The sequence below is a fragment of the Phyllobates terribilis genome, unplaced genomic scaffold (genome assembly GCF_046119375.1).
Source record: "Phyllobates terribilis strain yellow unplaced genomic scaffold, ASM4611937v1 Scaffold_5__5_contigs__length_657084704, whole genome shotgun sequence".
NCBI classification, from domain to species: domain Eukaryota; kingdom Metazoa; phylum Chordata; class Amphibia; order Anura; family Dendrobatidae; genus Phyllobates; species Phyllobates terribilis.
In genome coordinates this window covers 155,095,948-155,121,207 of record NW_027362765.1, presented here as the reverse complement: position 1 = coordinate 155,121,207, position 25,260 = coordinate 155,095,948, and the positions used below count along the sequence as shown (strand labels likewise).

At 45.5% G+C, this 25,260-nt stretch overlaps 1 protein-coding gene across 1 annotated transcript in view; it reads right to left on the bottom strand.

Annotated features, from left to right (window-relative positions):
- The window catches only part of MPP2 (MAGUK p55 scaffold protein 2), a 56,667-nt gene extending 34,590 nt beyond the window's left edge, over positions 1 to 22,077 (bottom strand). The window contains exons 1-2 of the mRNA XM_073683243.1: positions 21,921 to 22,077; positions 17,728 to 17,850 (exon numbers count right to left, since the gene is read on the bottom strand). Of these exons, the coding sequence (XP_073539344.1) occupies positions 17,728 to 17,764 (37 nt within the window). The 5' untranslated portion in view covers positions 17,765 to 17,850; positions 21,921 to 22,077. The remainder of the gene's footprint in view (positions 1 to 17,727; positions 17,851 to 21,920) is intronic.
- Between the last annotated feature and the right edge of the window lie 3,183 nt (positions 22,078 to 25,260).

Here is a 25,260-nt window from a genome sequence, read left to right as displayed (position 1 = left end):
TAGGGAGATTTTATATGGAGTAATAGGAGGAGATATAGGGAGATTATATGGAGCAATAGGAGGAGATATGGGGAGGTTATATGGAGTAATAGGAGGAGATATAGGGAGGTTATATCACAGTAATAGGAGGAGATATAGGGAGATTCTATGGAGCAATAGGCGGAGATATAGGGAGGTTATATGGAGTAATAGGAGGAGATATAGGGAAGGTTATATGGAGTAATAGGAGGAGATATAGGGAGGTTATATGGAGTAAAAGGAGGAGATATAGGAAAGGTTATATGGAGTAATAGGGGGAGATATAGAGAGGTTATATGGAGCAATAGGAGGAGATATAGGGAGGTTATATGGACTAATAGGGGGAGATATAGGGGAGGTTATATGGAGTAATAGGAGGGGATATAGGGGAGGTTATATGGAGTAATAGGAGGAGATATAGGGGAGGTTATATGGAGTAATAGGAGGAGATATAGGGAGGTTATATGGAGTAATAGGAGGAGATATAGGGGTGGTTATATGGAGTAATAGGAGGAGATATAGGGAGGTTATATGGAGTAATAGGAGGAGATATAGGGAGGTTATATGGAGTAATAGGAGGAGATATAGGGAGGTTATGTGGAGTAATAGGAGGAGATATAGGGGTGGTTATATGGAGTAATAGGAGGAGATATAGGGAGGTTATATGGAGTAATAGGAGGAGATATAGGGAGGTTATATGGAGTAATAGGAGGAGATATAGGAAGGTTATATGGAGTAATAGGAGGAGATATAGGGAGGTTATATGGAGTAATAGGAGGAGATATAGGGAGGTTATATGGAGTAATAGGAGGAGATATAGGGAGGTCATATGGACTAATAGTAGGAGATATAGGGAGGTTATATGGAGTAATAGGAGGAGATATAGACAGGTTATATGGAGTAATAGGAGGAGATATAGGGAGGTTATATGGTGTAATAGGAGGAGATATAGAGAGGTTATATGGAGTAATAGGAGCAGATATAGGGAGGTTATATGGAGTAATAGGAGGAGATATAGGGAGTTTATATGGAGTAATAGGAGGAGAAATAGGAGAGGTTAAATGGAATAATAGGAGCAGATATAGGGAGGTTATATGGAGTAATAGGAGGAGATATAGGGAGGTTATATGGAGTAATAGGAGGAGATATAGGGAGTTCATATGGAGTAATAGGAGGAGATATAGGAGAGGTTATATGGAGTAATAGGAGCAGATATAGGGAGGTTATATGGAGTAATAGGAGGAGATATAGGGAGGTTATATGGTGTAATAGGAGGAGATATAGGGAGGTTATATTGGGTAATAGGAGCAGATATAGGGAGGTTATATGGAGTAATAGGAGGAGATATAGGGAGTTTATATGGAGTAATAGGAGGAGAAATAGGAGAGGTTATATGGAGTAATAGGAGCAGATATAGGGAGGTTATATGGAGTAATAGGAGGAGATATAGGGAGGTTATATGGAGTAATAGGAAGAGATATAGGGAGTTCATATGGAGTAATAGGAGGAGATATAGGAGAGGTTATATGGAGTAATAGGAGCAGATATAGGGAGGTTATATGGAGTAATAGGAGGAGATATAGGGAGGTTATATGGAGTAATAGGAGCAGATATAGGGAGGTTATATGGAGTAATAGGAGGAGATATAGGAGAGGTTATATGGAGTAATAGGAGTAGATATAGGGAGGTTATATGGAGTATTAGGAGGAGATAAAGGAGAGGTTATATGGAGTAATAGGAGCAGATATAGGGAGGTTATATGGAGTAATAGGAGGAGATATAGGAAGGTTATATGGAGTAATAGGAGGAGATATAGGGAGGTTATATGGAGTAATAGGAGGAGATATAGGGAGGTTATTGGAGTAATAGGAGCAGATATAGGGAGGTTATATGGAGTAATAGGAGGAGATATAGGAGAGGTTATATGGAGTAATAGGAGCAGATATAGGGAGATTATATGGAGTAATAGGAGCAGATATAGGGAGGTTATATGGAGTAATAGGAGCAGATATAGGGAGGTTATATGGAGTAATAGGAGCAGATATAGGGAGGTTATATGGAGTAATAGGAGCAGATATAGGGAGTTTATATGGAGTAATAGGAGGAGATATAGGGAGTTTATGCAGCGCCGGCCGTCCCTGCCCTCTGCTAGGCAGGGACGCTGTTCCCCTCACCTCCCTGCTCCGTGCCCGGCGTCCTCCTCCCGCTCTGCTGGCAGCGCGCGCTCCTTCCCGTCCACTGTGCTTAGGGCGCGAGCGCGCGCTCTCCCTCCCTCTTAAAGGGGCCGCGCGCGCCGTCCTAAGGAGTCCCCGGCCAATGGCCGGAGGACTTCACCATATATAAGGCACCTCCTCCAAAATGGAGGTGCCCGAGCAATGTTGTTGCACTGTTTACTTCTCTGCTTCAGCCCTCAGGTCCCGTTGCCAGTTACCTGCCAGTTACCTGCCAGTTACCTGCCAGATTCCTGCCTGATTATCTGCTACCTGCCTGCTAGTCTGAGGTCCGACGGTCTGCCTTACTACTTCTGTCAGTCTGTCTAAGGACCAGTCTGCCCGCTCACCTGGGAGCGCACATCAGCCACCTGCCTGCTTGCCCGAGGTCCGACGGTCTGCCTTCCAACTCCTGTCAGTCTGTCTATGGACCAGCTTGCCCGCTCACCTGGGAGCACACACCTGCTACCTGCCTGCTAGTCTACCTGGAGGCTCCACCGTCACGTGCTGTGACCACCTGCCTGTCCAGTGACTCCTGCTCGCTCACCTGGGAGCGCTCATCTGCTGCCTGTCCGCTAGCCTACCTGGAGGCTCTGCCGTCACGTGCTGTGACCACCCGCCTGTCCAGAGTCTTCTGCCCGCTCACCTGGTAGCGCTCATCTGCCGCCTGTCTGTTGGTCTTCCTGGAGGCTCCGCCGTCACATGCTGTGACCACCCGTTCTTCCAGAGACTCTCGCCTGCTCACCTGGGAGCTCACGTCTATCATCAGCCGCCACAGGTCGTACCAACCCTTTACCTAGAGACTGCCCCGGTCACTTGCCGTGACCATCTGCCCGTTCATCCAGAGACTGCCCCGGTCACTTGCCGTGACCATCTGCCCGTTCATCCAGAGACTGCCCCGGTCACTTGCCGTGACCATCTGCCCGTTTATTCAGAGACTGCCCCGGTCACTTGCCGTGACCATCAGCCCGTTCATCCAGAGACTGCCCCGGTCACTTGCCGTGACCTCCAGCCCGTTCACTCAGAGACTGTCCCGGTCACCTGCTGTGACCTCCTGCCCGTCTTCCCTGGTCGCCACCCGCTCCCTTACAAGGACTGCCCCCTTGTATAGTAGCTCAGAGGTTCCGCCTCCCAGACCCGTTACAGTTTGCTCGGGCCATGGAACCCGGTGGCACCCAAGCTCCCTCGCTCTTGGACCTGTTGTTAGAACCTTGCTCTTAGGTTTTTTTTCCTTTGCTGGTCACATGACCTTGTTGGCCTATTTAAGCCTGCTCCGCCCTTCTGGCTTTGCTGGACTTCATTGTATATCTACTTTCTAGCTAGCCTGTGCTCTGTGTCTTGCTCTGTTAGTTTGCTTGGTCTACTGACCTCTATGTTCTATATATTTTGTTTGTTCGTCTGTCTGCTACTATTTCTGTTAGGAGGTGTCCCATATTCCTCCCAGTCCTTAGTACTTGTAGGGATTCCTTCCCCACATCTATAGGTCTCCGTACAGACTAGCTTAGGACTTTAGCAGGTCTGATCGCAGGATCAGGTCCCCTGTTACATCGTAGGGATTAAGCTGAGTTCTATCGTAGGGACAGATCTCCTCTCTTTCCTTAGCTCTGGTAGCAGAACATAACAGTAAGTCCAGCCAGCAAATTCTCTAAGGAAAGATTTTTCTGTTCCATCATGGTGTCGGTTCAGGATTTGGTTCATCGCCTGCAGGGACTCTCTCTGGAGGTGGCCGAGCTCCGTCAGCACGTGAGTAACTGTCCTGGAGCACATTTCTTGGAGCCTAAGGTATGTTTGCCGGATTTATTTTTTGGTGAACACCGAGAATTTTTTTCATTTAAAAATGCTTGCTTATTGTATTTTCGTTTGAGACCTAAGTCCTCTGGGGATGAATCCCAGCGCGTAGGGTTCATAATGTCACTTTTGCGCAAAGAGCCTCAGGAGTGGGCCTTTTCTTTGCAACCTAGTGATACATGCTTCAGATCAGTGGATAGTTTTTTTTCTGCTTTGGGACTATTATATGATGATCCTGACCGTGTCGCATCAGCTGAGACTGAGTTGAGACGTTTAAAACAGGGATCAGGTAATGTGGAAAAATATTGTACTCATTTCCGTCGTTGGTCTACTCAAACAGGGTGGAACGATTCTGCTCTGAAAAGTCTATTTCTTGCTGGGCTCAGTGAAAGGGTTAAAGAACTGCTAATTGCTTATCCTACACCTGAAGATTTGCAACAGGCTATGCAATTAGCTATACGGGTGGATAGAAGACTGCGTGCAAGGGTTAATGAGAGCAAATCCTCTGCTATGTCAGTTTCTGGTTATGAGAATGTGTGTACTAACAGTGGTGAACCGATTGAGATTGGATCGGTGGCACCTCGCTCTCAAGAAAAAGACCGTCGATTTTCTGAAGGCTTGTGTTTCTATTGCGGAAAATCTGGTCATTTGATTAAAGGTTGTGAGCTTCGTATGAAGAAAGAAAAAAAAATGGTCAGTCACGCCCGTATTGCCTGTTTAAATTCCAAGGGTATATTTTTAGCTGCTTCCACGATTGCTCAGAAAAAATTAATGGAATTTCGGGTGTTTGTTGATTGCGGGTCTACTCTGAATGTAATTGATGGGGGATTCGTGGAAAGACTCAATTTAAAACCTGAACCTTTATCATCCCCCATTGCTGTGGTTTCTGTGGATGGTTCCCCTTTGAAGAATATTACTCTCAAGGTCTGTGAATTTCCTCTCACTATTAATGGTGTTCACCATGAGAAATTGGATTTGGTAGTGTTGAATAACTTGCCTTCTCCAGTAATATTGGGATTGCCCTGGTTAAAATTTCACAATCCTGTACTGGATTGGTCTACCAGTGAAATTAAATCCTGGAGCCATAAATGTTATGACAAGTGTTGTAACGGGCGTATTGCAGCTTTGGATAGGGGAGAATTGCCTGTTCCTATTCAGGATTTTTGGAGAGTTTTTTCTGAGAAGGAATCGCAGGTTTTGCCTCCCCATAGAGACTATGATTGTTCTATTGAATTTGTCCCTGGAGCGACTCTTCCTAAAAGTCGTTTATTTGACCTTACTATTCCTGAGAGGAAGGCTTTGGAGGAGTACATACAGACAAGTTTGGCCGCCGGTCACATTAGGCCCTCTAAGTCTCCTGTGGCGGTTGGATTTTTTTCTGTAAAAAAAAAGGACGGCGGTTTATGTCCTTGTCTGGATTTTCGTGAGATTAACAAAATTACTGTACGCAATCCTTACCCACTGCCATTGATTCCTGATCTGTTTAACCAGTTAATGGGGGCCAAGTGGTTCTCTAAAATTGACCTTAAGGGGGCATACAATCTGTTGCGCATGAAGGAGGGTGACGAATGGAAGACTGCTTTTAACACTCCTGTGGGTCATTTTGAGAATCTGGTTATGCCTTTTGGTCTTACTAATGCTCCTGCATTTTTTCAGAATCTGATTAATGAAATCCTTAGACCTTTGATCGGCAAAAATGTGGTTGTATATTTGGATGACATTTTGATTTATTCGCCGGATCTGGAGTCTCATTGGCGGAGCGTGCGTGAGGTATTACAGTTATTAATGGACAATTCGCTTTTTGCTAAGCTGGAGAAATGTGAGTTCGCTGTACAGAGAATTAGTTTTTTGGGCTACATTATCTCCAGCAAAGGTTTTGAGATGGATCCGGTTAAGGTTCAGGCTGTGCAGGAATGGCCTAGGCCTATTGGTTTGAAATCGATACAGAGGTTTTTGGGTTTCGCCAATTACTACAGAAAATTCATAAAAAATTTTTCTAGTATTGTCAAACCTCTGACTGATCTCACCAGGAAAGGTGCTGATGCGGTTCAGTGGTCTTCTGAGGCCATTGAAGCTTTTGTGTATCTCAAGGAGAGGTTCACCTCTGCTCCCATCCTTATGCAGCCTGATGTTACTAGGCCGTTTTTGGTTGAGGTTGATGCTTCCTCTGTGGGGGTTGGCGCAGTATTGTCTCAGGATAACGGGGATGGATTACATCCCTGTGCCTTTTTTTCAAAAAAATTTTCGGAGACTGAACTGAATTACGATATTGGTAATCGGGAATTATTGGCTATTAAACTCGCATTTGAACACTGGCGCCACTTCTTGGAAGGTGCGGAATTTCCCGTTCAGGTTCTTACGGATCATAAAAATCTGATATATCTTGATGCTGCCAAGCGCCTGAATGCCCGTCAGGCTAGGTGGGCACTGTTTTTCTCGCGGTTTAATTTCTCCGTTACTTACATCCCTGGTACTAAGAATGTTAAGGCGGATGCCTTGTCTCGCAGTTTTTCTCCCATAGTCGGTGCTGAGAAAGAGGAGAACATTTTACAAGAAGGTGTTGTGATAGCTGCTTTGGACTCTGTTTTGGAAAATGAGATTCTTAAAGCACAGGAGAATGCCCCTTCTAACACTCCTCATGGGAGGTTGTTTGTGCCTGGGACCTTTAGGAGAGATTTGTTTGTTGAGTGTCACGAATCTCGGTTGGCAGGTCATCCCGGAATCTCTGAGACCAAGAGACTGGTGGGTCGCAGTATCTTGTGGCCTGGAAAGGTTTCGGACCCGAGGATAACTCTTGGGTGAGGTCGGATGATGTTTCCGCGTCCAGACTTATCAGAGCGTTTCACAGGAGATTTCCTGATAAGCCTGGTCCTAGGGGATCCGGAGGATCCTCTTAGAAGGGGGGGGTACTGTTAGAACCTTGCTCTTAGGTTTTTTTTCCTTTGCTGGTCACATGACCTTGTTGGCCTATTTAAGCCTGCTCCGCCCTTCTGGCTTTGCTGGACTTCATTGTATATCTACTTTCTAGCTAGCCTGTGCTCTGTGTCTTGCTCTGTTAGTTTGCTTGGTCTACTGACCTCTATGTTCTATATATTTTGTTTGTTCGTCTGTCTGCTACTATTTCTGTTAGGAGGTGTCCCATATTCCTCCCAGTCCTTAGTACTTGTAGGGATTCCTTCCCCACATCTATAGGTCTCCGTACAGACTAGCTTAGGACTTTAGCAGGTCTGATCGCAGGATCAGGTCCCCTGTTACATCGTAGGGATTAAGCTGAGTTCTATCGTAGGGACAGATCTCCTCTCTTTCCTTAGCTCTGGTAGCAGAACATAACACCTGTGTCATGAACTGTCCCGTCAAAGGTCCCAACAGGAGTCCATCCTGGGTCACCTGCGGAATGTCAATACTCGCCTGGACACTCTGACTGCTCCACCAGCAACCTCCGCCAGTGCCATGTCTCGCAATCCGGCAGCTCCGCTGCCCACTAATACCATGGTATCCTACCCCGGACCCCGGCTTTCTGCACCTCCTCGCTTTGGAGGCGACTCCGCCCAGGCTCGGGGCTTCATAAATCAGTGCACCCTGCACTTTGAACTATTGTCCCACCAGTTTAACTCCGACCGGGCCAAAATTGCATTCATCATGTCCCATCTCACCGGGGAGGCCCTGGCCTGGCTAAATCCTCTATGGGAGAGAGGAGACCCCCTGGTGTCCAACTTGCCTGCTTTTCTCACGGCTTTCCGGAAAGTCTTCGACGAACCCGGACGGAAGACCTCATCCGCATCATCACTGCTACGCCTCCGTCAGGGAAGTCTCACCGTGGGCCAATATGCCATACGGTTCCGTACCCTTGCCTCGGAGCTGGCCTGGGATAACGACGCTCTGGTATCCGTCTTCTGGGAGGGTCTGTCCGGCCGTATTAAAGATGAACTTGCCGGTCGGGACATTCCTACCACTCTCGATGACCTAATAACTCTTGCCACCCGGATTGACCTACGGTTCCAGGAGCGTGCCAAAGAGGTCACCCGTGAGAGGAGGTTACCATGTCTAGCTCCTACTTTTCAGAAACCCGTCACTCCCTCCGTCTCTACCCAGGTACACTCTCCTGAGTCTATGCAGGTTGACCAGACCAAGATGGTCAAAACCCGTCAGGACTTACGCCGTGCCGAAGGGAGCTGCTTCTACTGTGGCAGTAAGGAGCACCGGATCCGTGCCTGCCCGGAGAGGTCGGGAAACGCCTGTGTCTAGGTTCGCTCAGAGAGGTCAACCTAGACAAGAATAAATCCTCTCCATCTCTGCTGCTGTCAGTCTCAATCGTCTGCGGGGAGAACCGTTATTTCGAACTAGCCCAACTTGACTCTGGAGCAGCCGGGAATCTTATTTCACAGTCCCTGGTAGAGAAATACCGCATCCCCACCAAACCTCTGGCTGTACCCTTGTCTGTTGCTGCCGTGGATGGGGGCCTCTTACCACGCCCCATCCAACTCATCACCGAATCCATTACTCTGCAGGTGGGAATGCTGCATTCTGAGAGTATCTCCTTTCATGTTCTGCCTGGACTCTCTCACGCCCTCTTGCTAGGCCTACCTTGGCTCCAGAGACATGCACCTGTGCTTGACTGGCAGACCGGAGAAGTCCTTCGCTGGGGACAGGACTGCCATAATACCTGTCTGGTTCCCGTCCATCCCGTCCGTCCTTCTCCTACCCCAGCTAATCTACCTGGACTTCCGATTCCTTATTGGTCTTATGCTGATGTCTTTAATAAAAAGGAAGCAGAGACACTACCTCCTCATAGACCATACGACTGCCCTATCGACCTGTTACCTGGTACTACTCCTCCCCGTGGGCGTATTTATCCTTTATCCGCTGCTGAGACCCGGTCGATGTCCGAATATATTGAGGAGAATCTGGCCAGGGGATTCATCCGGAAATCTACCTCCCCGGCGGGAGCAGGCTTCTTTTTCGTCAAAAAGAAGGACGGCTCTCTCCGTCCCTGTATAGACTATAGAGGCCTTAACCAGATCACGGTGAAGAATAAGTACCCCCTTCCGCTCATTCCGGAGTTATTTGATCGTCTGAGGGGGGCTAGAATCTTCACCAAACTGGACCTCCGTGGGGCGTACAACCTGGTTCGTATCCGTCAGGGGGATGAATGGAAGACGGCATTCAACACCCGGGACGGCCACTATGAATATCTGGTAATGCCCTTTGGTCTCTGTAACGCTCCTGCCGTCTTTCAAGAGTTGGTCAATGACATCTTCCGGGACCTTCTCTACTCCTGCGTAGTGGTGTACCTGGACGACATCTTGGTCTTCTCTCCGGATCTCCAGACTCACCGGAGGGACGTTCGTCAGGTTCTGCTCAGGCTCAGGCAGAATCACCTCTTCGCTAAATACGAGAAATGCCTCTTTGAGCAGACCTCGCTTCCGTTTTTGGGCTACATTATTTCTCAGACCGGCCTACGAATGGATCCAGAGAAACTGTCTGCCATCGAGAAATGGCCTCGACCGGAGGGGTTGAAGGCCATTCAGCGATTCCTGGGCTTCGCCAACTACTACCGCCTCTTCATACCACACTTCTCTTCCCGGACTGCCCCAATTTCCGCGCTCACCCGTAAGGGTACTAATCCCAAAGAGTGGCCGCCCGAAGCAGAGGAGGCCTTTCTTTCCCTAAAACAGGCCTTCTCTTCCGCCCCGGTGCTGCATCGCCCGGACGGCAACAAGCAGTTCTTCCTGGAAGTTGACGCCTCCTCCTCTGGAGCCGGAGCGGTACTTACTCAAAAATCATCTTCCGGGAGAATGGTAACTTGTGGCTTCTTCTCCAAACTCTTCTCCTCTTCTGAGCGCAACTATTCCATAGGAGACCGAGAGTTATTGGCCATCAAACTGGCATTGGAGGAGTGGCGTTACCTACTCGAGGGGGCTCTTCACCCGGTAATAATTTACACTGACCACAAGAACTTGGCTTACCTCCAGCATGCCCAGAGACTTAACCCGCGCCAAGCCCGGTGGTCCTTGTTTTTTGCTCGCTTTGATTTTGTTCTTCATTTTCGCCCGGCTGACAAAAACGTCAAAGCAGATGCCTTGTCCCGATCCTTTCTGGTGTCCGATCTCGAGGAAGAACCTAAACATATCATCGATCCCGCCAGAGTAATGCAGGTGGCTCCCGTGAGCCTAAATCGTCTCCCTCCCGGTAAGACGTTCGTATCAGTACCTGATCGGGAGAAGATCCTACACTGGGGTCACTCGTCTAAACTAGCTGGCCACGCCGGTCAGAAAAAGACCCTCCAGCTTATTGCCCGGCACTACTGGTGGCCTACCCTGCACAAGGACGTAATAGACTTTGTTTCTGCCTGTGTGTCCTGCGCCCGCAACAAAGTCCCGAGACACCTGCCAGCCGGTCGCCTTCTTCCGCTTCCTGTGCCTGCTGCCCCCTGGCAGCATATTGCTATGGACTTCATAACTGATCTCCCCGTCTCTGCCGGTTGTACGGTCATTTGGGTGGTCGCTGACCGCTTTTCCAAGATGGCTCACTTTATTCCCCTGCCTGGTCTCCCGTCTGCACCCGAGCTGGCTAAAGATTTTATCCGCCACATCTTCCGTCTTCATGGCCTGCCCCTCCACATCGTGTCGGATCGTGGGGTACAGTTCACCTCACGTTTCTGGAGAGCCACTTGTAAACTGCTAGACGTCACCCTGGACTTCTCTTCCGCTTACCACCCACAGTCTAATGGTCAAGTGGAGCGGATCAATCAGAACCTGACCAGTTACCTCCGGCACTTCGTTAATGCCCATCATTCTGACTGGGTGGATCTCCTACCATGGGCCGAGTTCTCCTATAACAATCACGAGAGCGAATCCTCTTCCAAATCCCCGTTTTTTGTAGTCTTCGGTCAGCATCCTCGGATTCCTTTTCCTGTCTCCACCTCTGTGGACAACCCGGCTGCGGAATCTCTCGTTAGCAAATTTTCCTCCATTTGGGAGAGTACCCGATCCGCACTCCTCCAGTCGTCCGAACGGATGAAAAGACACGCTGACAAAAAACGCCTGGATCCTCCACAATTTCGTCCTGGAGATAAAGTCTGGCTCTCGTCTAAATATGTCCGACTCAAGATACCTTCTTACAAGTTAGGGCCTCGGTTCATCGGTCCTCTGGAGGTCATCAGTCAGATCAACCCGGTGGCCTATAAATTGAAACTCCCGGCCAACTTACGGATCCCTAACTCCTTCCATGTATCTCTCCTCAAACCTGTGGTACTTAACTCTTTTTCCAAGTCTACAGGTATGCCTCCTGCTCCGGTTTCTGCTGAGGACGAGTTTGAGGTAGAGAACATTCTTGCCACCAAAAGGGTAAGAGGAAAGACCTTTTTTCTAGTAGATTGGAGGGGGTTTGGTCCTGAGGAGAGAACGTGGGAGCCCCGGGAGAACATCCATGCCCCTCTTATCCTAGCTAAATTTCTGTCTGGCCTAAAAAAGGGGGGGCCTAAAGGGGGGGGTACTGTAGCGCCGGCGTCCCTGCCCTCTGCTAGGCAGGGACGCTGTTCCCCTCACCTCCCAGCTCCGTCCCTGGCGTCTTCCTCCCGCTCTGCTGGCAGCGCGCGCTCCTTCCCGTCCACTGTGCTTAGGGCGCGCGCGCTCTCCCTCCCTCTTAAAGGGGCCGCGCGCGCCGTCCTAAGGAGTCTCCGGCCAATGGCCGGAGGACTTCACCATATATAAGGCACCTCCTCCAAAATGGAGGTGCCAGAGCAATGTTGTTGCACTGTTTACTACTCTGCTTCAGCCCTCAGGTCCCGTTGCCAGTTACCTGCCAGTTACCTGCCAGATTCCTGCCTGATTATCTGCTACCTGCCTGCTAGTCTGAGGTCCGACGGTCTGCCTTACTACTTCTGTCAGTCTGTCTAAGGACCAGTCTGCCCGCTCACCTGGGAGCGCACATCAGCCACCTGCCTGCTTGCCCGAGGTCCGACGGTCTGCCTTCCAACTCCTGTCAGTCTGTCTATGGACCAGCTTGCCCGCTCACCTGGGAGCACACACCTGCTACCTGCCTGCTAGTCTACCTGGAGGCTCCGCCGTCACGTGCTGTGACCACCTGCCTGTCCAGTGACTCCTGCTCGCTCACCTGGGAGCGCTCATCTGCTGCCTGTCCGCTAGCCTACCTGGAGGCTCTGCCGTCACGTGCTGTGACCACCCGCCTGTCCAGAGTCTTCTGCCCGCTCACCTGGGAGCGCTCATCTGCCGCCTGTCTGTTGGTCTTCCTGGAGGCTCCGCCGTCACATGCTGTGACCACCCGTTCTTCCAGAGACTCTCGCCTGCTCACCTGGGAGCTCACGTCTATCATCAGCCGCCACAGGTCGTACCAACCCTTTACCTAGAGACTGCCCCGGTCACTTGCCGTGACCATCCGCCCGTTCATCCAGAGACTGCCCCGGTCACTTGCCGTGACCATCTGCCCGTTCATCCAGAGACTGCCCCGGTCACTTGCCGTGACCATCTGCCCGTTTATTCAGAGACTGCCCCGGTCACTTGCTGTGACCATCAGCCCGTTCATCCAGAGACTGCCCCGGTCACTTGCCGTGACCTCCTGCCCGTCTTCCCTGGTCGCCACCCGCTCCCTTACAAGGACTGCCCCCTTGTATAGTAGCTCAGAGGTTCCGCCTCCCAGACCCGTTACAGTTTATATGGAGTAATAGGAGGAGAAATAGGAGAGGTTAAATGGAGTAATAGGAGCAGATATAGGGAGGTTATATGGAGTAATAGGAGGAGATATAGTGAGGTTATATGGAGTAATAGGAGGAGATATAGGGAGTTCATATGGAGTAATAGGAGGAGATATAGGAGAGGTTATATGGAGTAATAGGAGCAGATATAGGGAGGTTATATGGAGTAATAGGAGGAGATATAGGGAGGTTATATGGTGTAATAGGAGGAGATATAGGGAGGTTATATGGAGTAATAGGAGCAGATATAGGGAGGTTATATGGAGTAATAGGAGGAGATATAGGGAGTTTATATGGAGTAATAAGAGGAGAAATAGGAGAGGTTATATGGAGTAATAGGAGCAGATATAGGGAGGTTATATGGAGTAATAGGAGGAGATATAGGGAGGTTATATGGAGTAATAGGAGCAGATATAGGGAGGTTATATGGAGTAATAGGAGGAGATATAGGAGAGGTTATATGGAGTAATAGGAGTAGATATAGGGAGGTTATATGGAGTAATAGAAGGAGATATAGGGAGGTTATATGGAGTAATAGGAGGAGATATAGGGAAGTTATATGGAGTAATAGGAGGAGATAAAGGAGATGTTATATGGAGTAATAGGAGGAGATATAGGGAGGTTATATGGAGTAATAGGAGGAGATATAGGGAAGTTATATGGAGTAATAGGAAGAGATATAGGGGAGGTTATGTGGAGTAATAGGAGGAGATATAGGGAGATTATATGGAGTAATAGGAGGAGATATAGGGAGGTTATATGGAGTAATAGGGGAGGATATAGGGAGGTTATATGGAGTAATAGGAGGAGATATAGGGAGGCTATATGGAGTAATAGGGGGAGATATAGGGAGGTTATATGGAGTAATAGGAGGCGATATAGGGAGGTTATAAGGAGTAATAGGAGGAGGTATGGGGGGTTATATGGAGTAATAGGAGGAGTTATAAAGAGGCTTTATGGAGTAATAGGAGAAGATATAGGGGAGGTTATATGGAGTAATAGGAGGAGATATAGGGAGGTTATATGGAGTAATAGGAGCAGATATAGGGAGGTTATATGGAGTAATAGGAGGAGATATAGGAGAGGTTATATGGAGTAATAGGAGTAGATATAGGGAGGTTATATGGAGTAATAGAAGGAGATATAGGGAGGTTATATGGAGTAATAGGAGGAGATATAGGGAGGTTATATGGAGTAATAGGAGGAGATAAAGGAGATGTTATATGGAGTAATAGGAGGAGATATAGGGAGGTTATATGGAGTAATAGGAGGAGATATAGGGAAGTTATATGGAGTAATAGGAAGAGATATAGGGGAGGTTATGTGGAGTAATAGGAGGAGATATAGGGAGATTATATGGAGTAATAGGAGGAGATATAGGGAGGTTATATGGAGTAATAGGGGAGGATATAGGGAGGTTATATGGAGTAATAGGAGGAGATATAGGGAGGCTATATGGAGTAATAGGGGGAGATATAGGGAGGTTATATGGAGTAATAGGAGGCGATATAGGGAGGTTATAAGGAGTAATAGGAGGAGGTATGGGGGGTTATATGGAGTAATAGGAGGAGTTATAAAGAGGCTTTATGGAGTAATAGGAGAAGATATAGGGGAGGTTATATGGAGTAATAGGAGGAGATATAGGGGAGGTTATATGGAGTAATAGGAGGAGATATAGGGGAGGTTATATGTAGTAATAGGAGGAGATATGGGAGGGTTATATGGAGTAATTGTAGGACATATAGGGAGATTATATGGAGTAATAGGAGATATAGGGGAGGTTATATGGAGTAATAGGTGGAGATATAGGGGGTTATATGGAGTAATAGGAGGAGATATAGGGAGGTTATATGGAGCAATAGGAGGAGATATAGGGAGGTTATATGGAGTAAAAGGAGGAGATTTAGGGAGGCTATATGGAGTGTGGCGCCCCTGAGGGTTCAGTCGCCACAGAGATACTGCACGTCACCTGAGGTGTGGTGTCTCCCTTCTCTCAGGTAAGATGGGAGTGCTGCACGGAACCCCAAAACACCCGCATCCAACATCACACTGCTCCAGGCCAGCCGGAGTGGCAAGATGCAATGTAGTTTTCTGCTGAGACCTGGCCCTGGCTGGAGTAGGGGGGAACCCAAAGGTAGGGGGAACCAATAGTGGGTGTGGGTGGAGGAAGCAGATACAAGAAGCACTTATACAGTAGATATAAAAGGGAAGCCATTTTTAGGTCAGTCAGTCAGTCAGTCAGTCAGTGGAGTTTAGTGAGGGCTGTTCAGAGGAACAGTCCGGGAGCAGAGGCTCAGCAAGAGCTCTGCTCCACAAGTTAGGGCCCAGGATAGAGGCCCTGGAGGGGAGCAGGGAGTAGGCTCCGTTCTAAGGAAAGGATCCCAGGGGGTACGGCGCGTGCAGGACGGCACCCGTACGCCCCGCTCCTGCCAGGTGTCAGGAGGGATCGGTTGCTTCATTCTAATCTCCAGGGGGTCAGGTTGGTCCAGGATCCGACGTACAGGAAGGACTTCAGCATACCCGAGCGGGATTGAGAGTGGACAGCGTAGGGCAGCGGTGAGAAGGACCAAGTGTGAAGACGGTCAAAGTAGGAACACGCGAAAGTGGGGTTCCGCCAGGCATTCCTAAGCTGCTTGAAGAAAGATTGAACCCCTGTCCGGTGAACGCGGCGCGACGAGGGAGGCCTTCACCTGTAAAATGCACTTGTGAATTGCCTAAGAACTGTAAGTAAAATCTTGGACGACTGCATCGAACAGCCTCTGACTGTTTCTTCACCGGCGCCATTCTTCCTCCCCGCACTACAACGCCCAGCGCACCACTCATCTATTTTACACTGCCCTGAGGCCCGCTCCGCCTGTGGGGAGCCGTACCATCTTTAGCTGCCCTGACATCTGCCTCAGAACACTGTTGCAGCGCTGGTGATCCTCACCAGACACCACAGGTGGCGTCACAAACTCTCTGAACTTTTTACTAATAAGAGATACCCCTTTGTGCACTGACCGCCCTGGGCCAGCCACTGTGATAACTCCCAAAGAGTACCCCACGGCCCTGGGGGCGAGTCAGGAGCAATAGGGGGAGATATAGGGAGGTTATATGGAGTAATAGGAGGAGAGATAGGGAGGTTATATGGAGTAATAGGAGGAGATATAGGGAGGTTTTATGGAGTAATAGGAGATTTAGGGGAGGTTATATGGAGTAGTAGGAGGAGATATAGGGAGATTATATGGATTAATATGAAGAAATATAGGGGAGGTTATATGGAGTAATAGGAGGAGATATAGGGAGGTTATATTGAGTAATAGGAGGAGATATAGGGAGGTTATATGGAGTAATAGGAGGAGATTTAGGGGAGGTTATATGGAGTAATAGGAGGAGATGTAGGGAGATTATATGGATTAATATGAGGAAATATAGGGGAGGTTATATGGAGTAATAGGAGGAGATATAGGGGAAGTTTATATGAGTAATAGGAGGAGATATGGGGAGGTTATATGGAGTAATAGGAGGAGATTTAGAGAAATTATATCGAGTAATAGGAGGAGATATAGGGATGTTATATGGAGTAATAGGAGGAGATGTAGGGAAATTATATCGAGTAATAGGAGGAGATATAGGGAGGTTATAGGGAGTAATAGGAGGAGATTTAGAGAAATTATATTGAGTAATAGGAGGAGATATAGGGAGGTTATATGGAGTAATATGAGGAGATACAGGGAGGTTATATGAAGTAATAGGAGGAGATATAGGGAGGTGTGACGACTCAGCATTTAATCTTAATTATCCAGATGTCTATTTTCAGTAGGTCAGGAGACATTGTCATATTGTCTGAATGTTGACACTTGAGTTGATATGAAATGCAACTTATTGTCTACTAACTTTGTAAGACAGGGAAACAGGGTCATTGAACAATGATGTTTGCTAATATGTTTATTACCATTGTATAAGTCCTTGTGGCTTGTTGACCTGCAGAGCAGTGGAGGACAAACTATGCAAATTAAGTAAATACGCAAACAATGAGAAATGAGACCCTACCACCTCCCCTCTGACCTGAGGATGATGACATGAACCACAAATTTGGATATAAAAAGAACCCCTGTTCTTCTGAGAGGGACTTTACAAAATCACTGCCAAGAGAGACTCTTCAGAACAGCAGCTAGGACACATGGCTCCATCAAGAGGTACACAGATTTGACTCTACAGGATGTCAGCTTAGGGGACCATGGCCCCAGCTGGAAGAACACAGATCTGCTCCATTGACCATCACTGACCCTAAAGAGACATTTGGGGAAGACAGGATTGTGACCTTCCGGTCACCTTGTCCCATGGATATGTTCAGTGCCCTCTGCTGCATCAAATGCCCACAATTATTACCAGCCCCGCAAAGACACTGTCCTCTGTGGAACAGAAGTCACTTTCTCAATGCAAGCCTATGAGACTCAGAACAACGCTCTGATAGGCTTACTTTATAAAAAGAACTAATGGTCCACTAGAGAGCTGCCGTCACATGATGCAGAAGGACCAGAGCAGTGCTGGAAAGGGCATAAGACACAGATGGTTGTGTATTTTAATGCAGACAATTAACTCATATTACTGATGTTTAAGGAAGGAGAGAATAATGCAAACTGCTGGAGTGGTCCTGTAAATGCATAACTATCTGTTCATCCCTTTTCTCTAGTTGGTGTTCCCTTGAGTTTGGACCCCACCTTTAAGACATTTATGGCATATTGCCTAAAAAAACATCCAAAAGTGCCTCAGGTGGGAAAGCAACATTAGGTTAGACACATGTGCTAGGAAGAGATATTATTTTTATAGTATTCTGTACAGATTAAATTGTGTAACAAAATCTTGATTACTAGTTGCACAAAGTGATAGTGGAGGGTCATGTTATACCTGGAGCATTTCCCTGGTCCTCATTTTTGGTGACGCTGCGCTTAGACCTCCATTTCACTTTTAGTGTCACGTGTCGCATTTAATTAACTATAAATGTCTGTAACTTACCAGAGTCCGAATTGATGGAAGGAATAGCGACAGGCATTGAGAATCCAACTGCTATTGAAGAGACACGCCAGACTGTATTTTAGGAGATTATCAGAGGAGGGAACAACCGAGCAACAGTAGAATCTTGGGAGTAAAGAGAGATATTGTTACATTTAGGGCATTTATTAGTTTGGATTTGATATCCATGTAGTTACAGTTTGTGCCATATTTTGTTATGGGTGTGAGAATAAAATTGGTTGTCTACTTAAAAAATGTAACTTTAGATGTACTCCTAATGAATATATAGAGTTTCATAAAATATTTTTATTTTCATAGGTGCTTTTATCTTTCATAATCCTGAGACTCAGCATCTCCACTTCCAGCCCACTGCTACTTTTTACACAGGGCAGAGATTACTGCATCAGTATATCACCAATAATGTGCGTGCGAATATGGCTGACTGCTCATTTCGATTACCATGCCAGTGCTTTTGACTATCTATGCATCGGCCATAACAGAAAATGTACTGGATTTGCTATTAAATTCAGCCCATAACATGGAAGGCAGAAACACTAACAGTGAGCCACAGGCTGCATTGTAGTGTATAAGAGAATATCTGCCACCTAAAATGTTTTTTTTTTAAATCTGTTCAAACTGTAACTGCTGTTACAGTTTGAATAAAAAAAAGAAGCTGATTAGGATAGCAAAATTGTTTCCATAATGTGACCATTATAATGGTGCAAAAACAATTGCAAGAAACACATTTATGTAATAAACTTTTTTTAAATAAACCTCATAAACAGGTAATAACATACAAAGAGTTGGTTTCTTCTGTAGGAAAGCCAGGTAGACTAGGGTTAAATCCTAGCATTACATGCCCAGATTAGGTGAACCTGACTAGTTAAGACTAGAACCAGGCCATGTGTTCACTGTTATCAGTCAGATGGGGAAGCTGAGCACAGTGGGTTGTGTTGGAGCTGGAGAGAGACAAGCGAGAATATGTCAGTGAAGAGACTACACAGGCCATGTGCACTAAACTGCAAGTATCACTGGTTGCTATGGGCAATAGCTGTTTTGTATGACCGAACTTAGACTAGCTCAACCATGTCTGAATAGCCAGGGTCTATATTATTTAGTTAGTGCCTGGACAAGTGTAGGGATTTTATGTTTATGCTTTTGTTTTCGCTACTGTACAACCAGTGGAAATAAATATTATTCCGTTCATTATATAAAAATGTTCCAAGAAGTTACACCATAGAGTGAACCCCCTATAGCTCATAATCTAAAAATCTGTTCAATATAGAGAAGACTACAGATGAGTGAACCCGAGCTATAAAGTTCGGGGTTCATACCGGACGCCTAGTGTCTGAACTCTGAACAGATGACCATTTTAGAGCCCATTATACAGCACCAAAGTCTGGGTCCTCATTGACTTCTATGGGGTTCGGGTTCAAGTTCGGGTAGAATTCTGGTACCCAAACTAAATTTTGGACTAAAGTTCGGACGAACCCGAACATCCGCTCATCCCTAGTGAAGACTTTTTTTTATGGTGATCTCAAAATGGCATAAATAAAATTAAACCATAATAAGGTTAATATAAATGTAATGCTTATATTTGTGATGACAAGATGGTCCTAAAAATGCAGCTCATCTCTCACCAAAACAAGACATCATATAGTGAAGTTGACGTTAAAAAAAAAAGATTGTTATAGTTATGAGTGAGGGACCTCTTCTGGCCGTCTAAACAAATGGATCAACAAAATTTCCAATAGTGAAGGGAATACCTTGCAAATTTAGTGGTGTTCAGCTGTCTTTATCCACTTAGAATGTGTTCAAACGTTTATTTTTGGCTGTTTTTTGGTAGAAATTATATTTATGCCATTTTTTACATATATGTTTGATGTATATATGAATGTGCATGTGTGTATTTCATACAGTATATGCTTGTGTCTATACGCAGAACGGATATGATGTGAGGGTAACAGACACGTTCTGCACATGGGCCCTGAAATGTCAGTGTCTGAGGATAGCCCCTGACTTCTAGGGTTCCCACCTATTTTGAAAAGTGGGATTTACAGTTCTTATACCCCTTCTACAATATACGGTGGGATCCATAGAGAACTGTGCTGCTGAACGTAGTAGTCCCATCACTCAGTCAGTTGTCGTATTTGGGAATACTTCTGTATGGGATTGTTTAAACTAAATAGTTTATAAAACGTCTGTTTTCTATCTTTTATGGTTGTATTTCCTCTAAAATAACAGTTCTGGAGCATCATATCATAGTCAGCATTGACACATTCCTCTATAATTGCTCTTGGAAGTGTATGAACAAACTTTGAGCTCTATGTTGCCATTTGTCTTGTCAGTACGGTGTGTCCCTAATTTAATGACTCGTTCAGACGAGCATATTATATGGAAATGTGTTGTCCTTGTGCGCCAAGGACCTCATACGGAGAGCATATGCACCCATTATAGCCAATGTGCCAGTACACATGGCCAATTTTTGAAACAGACTAATGTAAGAAATTGTAACATGCACTACTTTGGTCCAATTAATGGACCAGACTAGTGCATGTACCAGTGCCAGTCAAATTGCCTAAGGCCGAGTCTGGATTGCTAAATTTTACAGTCCATATAGTGACCATAATGGTCTCCTGCCCCGAACTAGCAGGCTGAGGCTTTGGCTGTAAGTTTGGGTCAGGAGACCATTATTCAATCTGTATAGGAACAATGAAATATGGCTGTCTGAACACTGACCTATCACCGTCAGCTCTGATAAAATAATATAAGAGGAGTGACATCAACCAGTTGTCACTTATTCATACATTTCCAGGAGGAACAACAGAACAATGCAAAGGATTAAGCAAGATGCTCCAGAATAAAATACAAGTATTTATTAAATAAGAATTTTCTGGACGTTCGGTCCGTCACCAATTGAAGGAAATTACAATTAGATTTTGTCTAGCAATGAAGTGGCTGATAGCAGGAAAAAACAGATTATATTAAACTGCACAGGAAATGTGGATCAGATAGACTTTAGATTTACAGTCCATTTAACCTCTCAGATTTTATGATGCATGATAACCGGATACATTGATGCAATGTTAATTGTGAGATTAGTGCATAATGACTGGTATCGCCCCGTACCAGCATAAAAGCCTACACTTACTACTCACTATGTCTTTGTGAATACAATGTTACAACATGTTAGTAACAGGTGAGAGTGACACTAAAGAAACCAATGCATTGTATATAGATATATCCGATACATTTACATACAAAATATTACACAAGCACACAGGATTATGCACTGTGTCTATTTAGGCCATTAGACATATATTGGAATGGAAACAGAATTATATACACGCGTATAAACATACGTATGCACACATATACATACACACATACAGATGCATACTTGGCATGCTTTTTTATAAACACACATGTCAACACAGATACAAACACTCACACATATACACACACTGTATGGTTATTCCTGTGTGTGTAGATCTAGATACACCTATACATACACACATTCAGAAATTCACACATTCATACAATGTATATAAACAAATATACACACCTGCATTAATGCAGACTCATTTGCAAATATATACAAGCATGTATATACATATAAATATACACAAATAAATATATATATATATATATATATATATATATGTATACACGCATATTACAAATACACAGGCAAACATATATACAATATCAAGAAAGCCTTATTATGGACTTACCTACAGATAACATACAAACGTGTATACATACATATAAGCATGCACACATAAATATACATAAATACACACTACATACACACGTAAATAACACACATAAATGCACTCTCAATAATATAAACAAAGATGCATATACACACACACATACCGACACACACACTGACACACATGCAAGACGATGGCACACAAATAAATATGCACTTACACACCCACATAAAACATAAACTCATACACACATACACACACATATAAGCATAGACTCACATAGAAACACTTGTACGCACATGGAAGCATACACATAAATATATCCATACAGACACACATACATACACATATGGTACATACATAAAACATCCACAAGATATACATACATACATAGGAAACACAGACTCATCTATACAAATACAGGCACAAACACATGAATATTTGGAAGCCTTTTGTCTATGTTGAACAGTCTGTACCCACCTCCCCTTGACAAGGATGCCAGAATAGAGATGTTTGGGGGGTCCTATGTTGTGATCTATCTTTGGTATATCTCTTATCACCCAGATGTAGCTTAGCTTAGAATCTGCTGGTTCTTAAAAGGGTAATGCCAGCAACAGTGCAAGCAAATGCAAGGGTGGTTCTTCAAGGGGTACTGTGACATACAACAGAGGGACAATGTGATATTATTATCAAATGGTTTAATATTCTATGCACATGATTATGAATGTTTAAGAGTATAATCTCATGTTATTGTAATTATTTACAGCACTTTCCTTGCTATATATTCCAATACAAAATGGCTAGACATTCCTGTAACCACCAGAATAATCTAATTCTGTGAAATCTGCTGCCTTCCCTTTATTATTCAAAGGTATTTAGCAATATAAATATTAGTGATGGGTGAGCGTGCTTGGTACTCCTCGGTACTCGATAGAGCATCCTAGTGCTCGAGACGCTCGGTACTCGATCGAGTATCCGGGTACTTGGGCGCCATGCTAGATTCCCCACCCTACATGTTTCACAGCTGATTTTCAGCCACTAAACATGCTGGGATTGCCTGTCAATCACGGTAATGCCGTAGCCATGTTAGCTGGTGCCATTACTGTGATTGGCCATTTGCATAGTGCCATCGGGTGTATATAAGATATGGCGACGCCATGTTAGGCGCATTGTGCCCAGAAATAGTTTAGGGAGAGTTTCTGCTGTAGAAGGGATAGTGTATTACAGGTATTTAGTTTATTGCGTTACAGTACTTGGTGCTGCCATATACAATCAAAAGTACTTTCAGGGTAAATTTAAATAGATTCTATTTTCTAATAATACCGCCCTTATCTGCAATTTGTGTAGGGTTAGCTGGCAGAGTAGGGATAGTGTGTTAGAGGCATTTAGGTAAGGTTCATTGTGTTACAGTCCTTGGTGCTGCCAAATACAACCAAAAGTATTTTCAGAACCAATTTAAATAGTTTCTATTCTCTAATAATACCTCTCTTATCTGCAATTCGTGTATTTGGTCGGCTAGGTACGAATTCACCATCTTCAAAAACTTTTCCCTCCTTGTCAGACTACCGTGGGCACCAGGGCCTGGGCGCTGGGAGGGTCTAATAAAAGTGTCCCAGACCTTTAATAGTGTTCCCTTGCCTCTCTTGGATCTTGTGTGTGTCACCCTCGTCTCTCTTCCTCTGTTGCCCAAGGATCTATGACCTCTGCCGCCAGCGTTGTCAGATGGGAATTTTTGTACAAATTTTTCAACTAGGGCCTTTTAGTATTGCAACATTATATTAGCCCTCTCCGCCGCAGGAAATAGAGATGGAAAGTTCTCCTTGTAGCATGGGTCGAGAAGGGTAATGTTATGAACTGGCCTGGGTTAGAGTAGTGGTATTGCAACCACTAGAGGCAGCACCGGCAGGTAGCGTAGTCAGGAAACAGCCAGAGGTTGGTACATGGAAGCAGCAGAATAGTTTGAAGAATAAGCAGGTAGCGTAGTCAGGAAACAGCCAGAGGTCGGTACACGGAAGCAGCAGGATAGTTTGAAGGATACACAGGTTGCGCAGTCAGGAAACAGCCAGAGTTCAGTACACAGGAGCAGCAGTATAGTTTTGGATGAGGCAACAGGTGAAAGAAGAGCTTGACTAAAGGCTGGGAACTCAATAATCTCACAAGGAAGGAAGTGAAATGCCATGTTTAAGTAGGGTGTTCAATCAGGAGATTACAGGGTGGAGGCAATCAGGAACTCAGGGTGGAGGCAATCAGGAACTCAGGGTGGAGGCAATCAGGAACAACATAGGTACTAGTATCTGGGTTAGCAAGGAACTGTCCAGCAAGCTGAATAGCTCAAAGGGAAGAGCTGTCGCCTGGTGTACAAGAGCTACTGGGTTCGAGTCCTGACAGGTGAATAGTCAATAATCATTGTTTGCCAAAATGTGTAGAACCTGATGGTTATGGGAAAGGCAGCGAGACATAAAGTCAGACATGTGTACCAGACTCCCAACAGGCAAGACTTCCCTGTCCCCATAAGGAGGATCACTTTCCATCTCCCCCTACTCCTCTTCCTCCTCCTCTTCAGCCCATCCACGCTGAACAGACAGGACAAGTGGGACAGCTCCTATCCTTACAACTGGGACATCCCCTGGTATTATCAGGAGGTGCTCAAGTTTGTCAGGGAACACCAACAGGAGACACTCAAGCGCAACTTGTGGAAAGAAATCAAAGACCATCCATAAGTTTATCCTAGCCAAGGACTCAAGGGAGTCTATTCCAGGGTTCCCTGTGGTCACAGCTGAGACTGTGTTGAAAAACTTGGCTTCTAGCAGGTTAACTTTTCATAAGATGTCAGGGAGCTTAGTATTCTGAGAGTGAAGTCAGGTAAAAGCCAAAAAGAGGTAGCTATGGAATTCAACTGTTCTCATTATTAAGAAAAAGTCAGTATCTGATGTCCATAAAAGTGCTGTATAGATTTAGCACGAAATAAATGAAGAATATGGGGTCAAAGTGAGTTGCCAAACTGTAGTGCGACGGCTAAGAGCAGTAGGGTTGAATGCACGAGTTCCAGTCAAGAAGCCTTTCATCTCTGCAAAGAACCGGAAGGTCCAACTTGAGTTTGCCAAAGAACATAGCCAATGGAAAGAGACAGATTGGTCTAAGGTGTTGTGGTCGGATGAATCCAAGTTCAATCTGTTTAGTAGTGATGGCAAGCACAATATATACCGCCTAATTTGAAAACATAATGATGTAAGGTACCAAACACCTACAGTGAAACAGTGGTGGCAATGCATTGGTTTGGGGCTGCTTTTGTGCATCTGCCATTGGCCCTCTTCATAGAATTGATGGGAATATGAATGCTACCATGTGCAAGGATATACTGGAGAATGTAATGCTGCCACATGGTAAAACCAAAGTAGGCAGGGGATGGAAATTCCAGCAAGACAATGATCCTAAGCACACATCCAATTTAGTCAAAAATTGGTTAACAAAGAAAAATGTTTGCCTGTTGCAATGGCCAAGCCAGTAACCTGATTAAAACCCTACAGAGCACTTTTGGGATGAGCTGGGCGACGAGTTGAGGCCCGTACCCATTGCAATAAAGATGAATTGTTTGCAGATTTGCAGAAATATAATCCCATCTCACTTGTTTATTTTCACCAGGTAAACCAATATCAGTGCACAAAATTTAGAAATAAACATTTCTGACATGCAAAAACAAAAAAACAAAAAAATGAGTGATGAATATAGCCACCTTTCTTTATGATGACACTCAGCAGCCTTCCATCCATAGATTCTGTCAGTTGCTTGATCTGTTTTCGATCAACATTGCGTGCAGCAG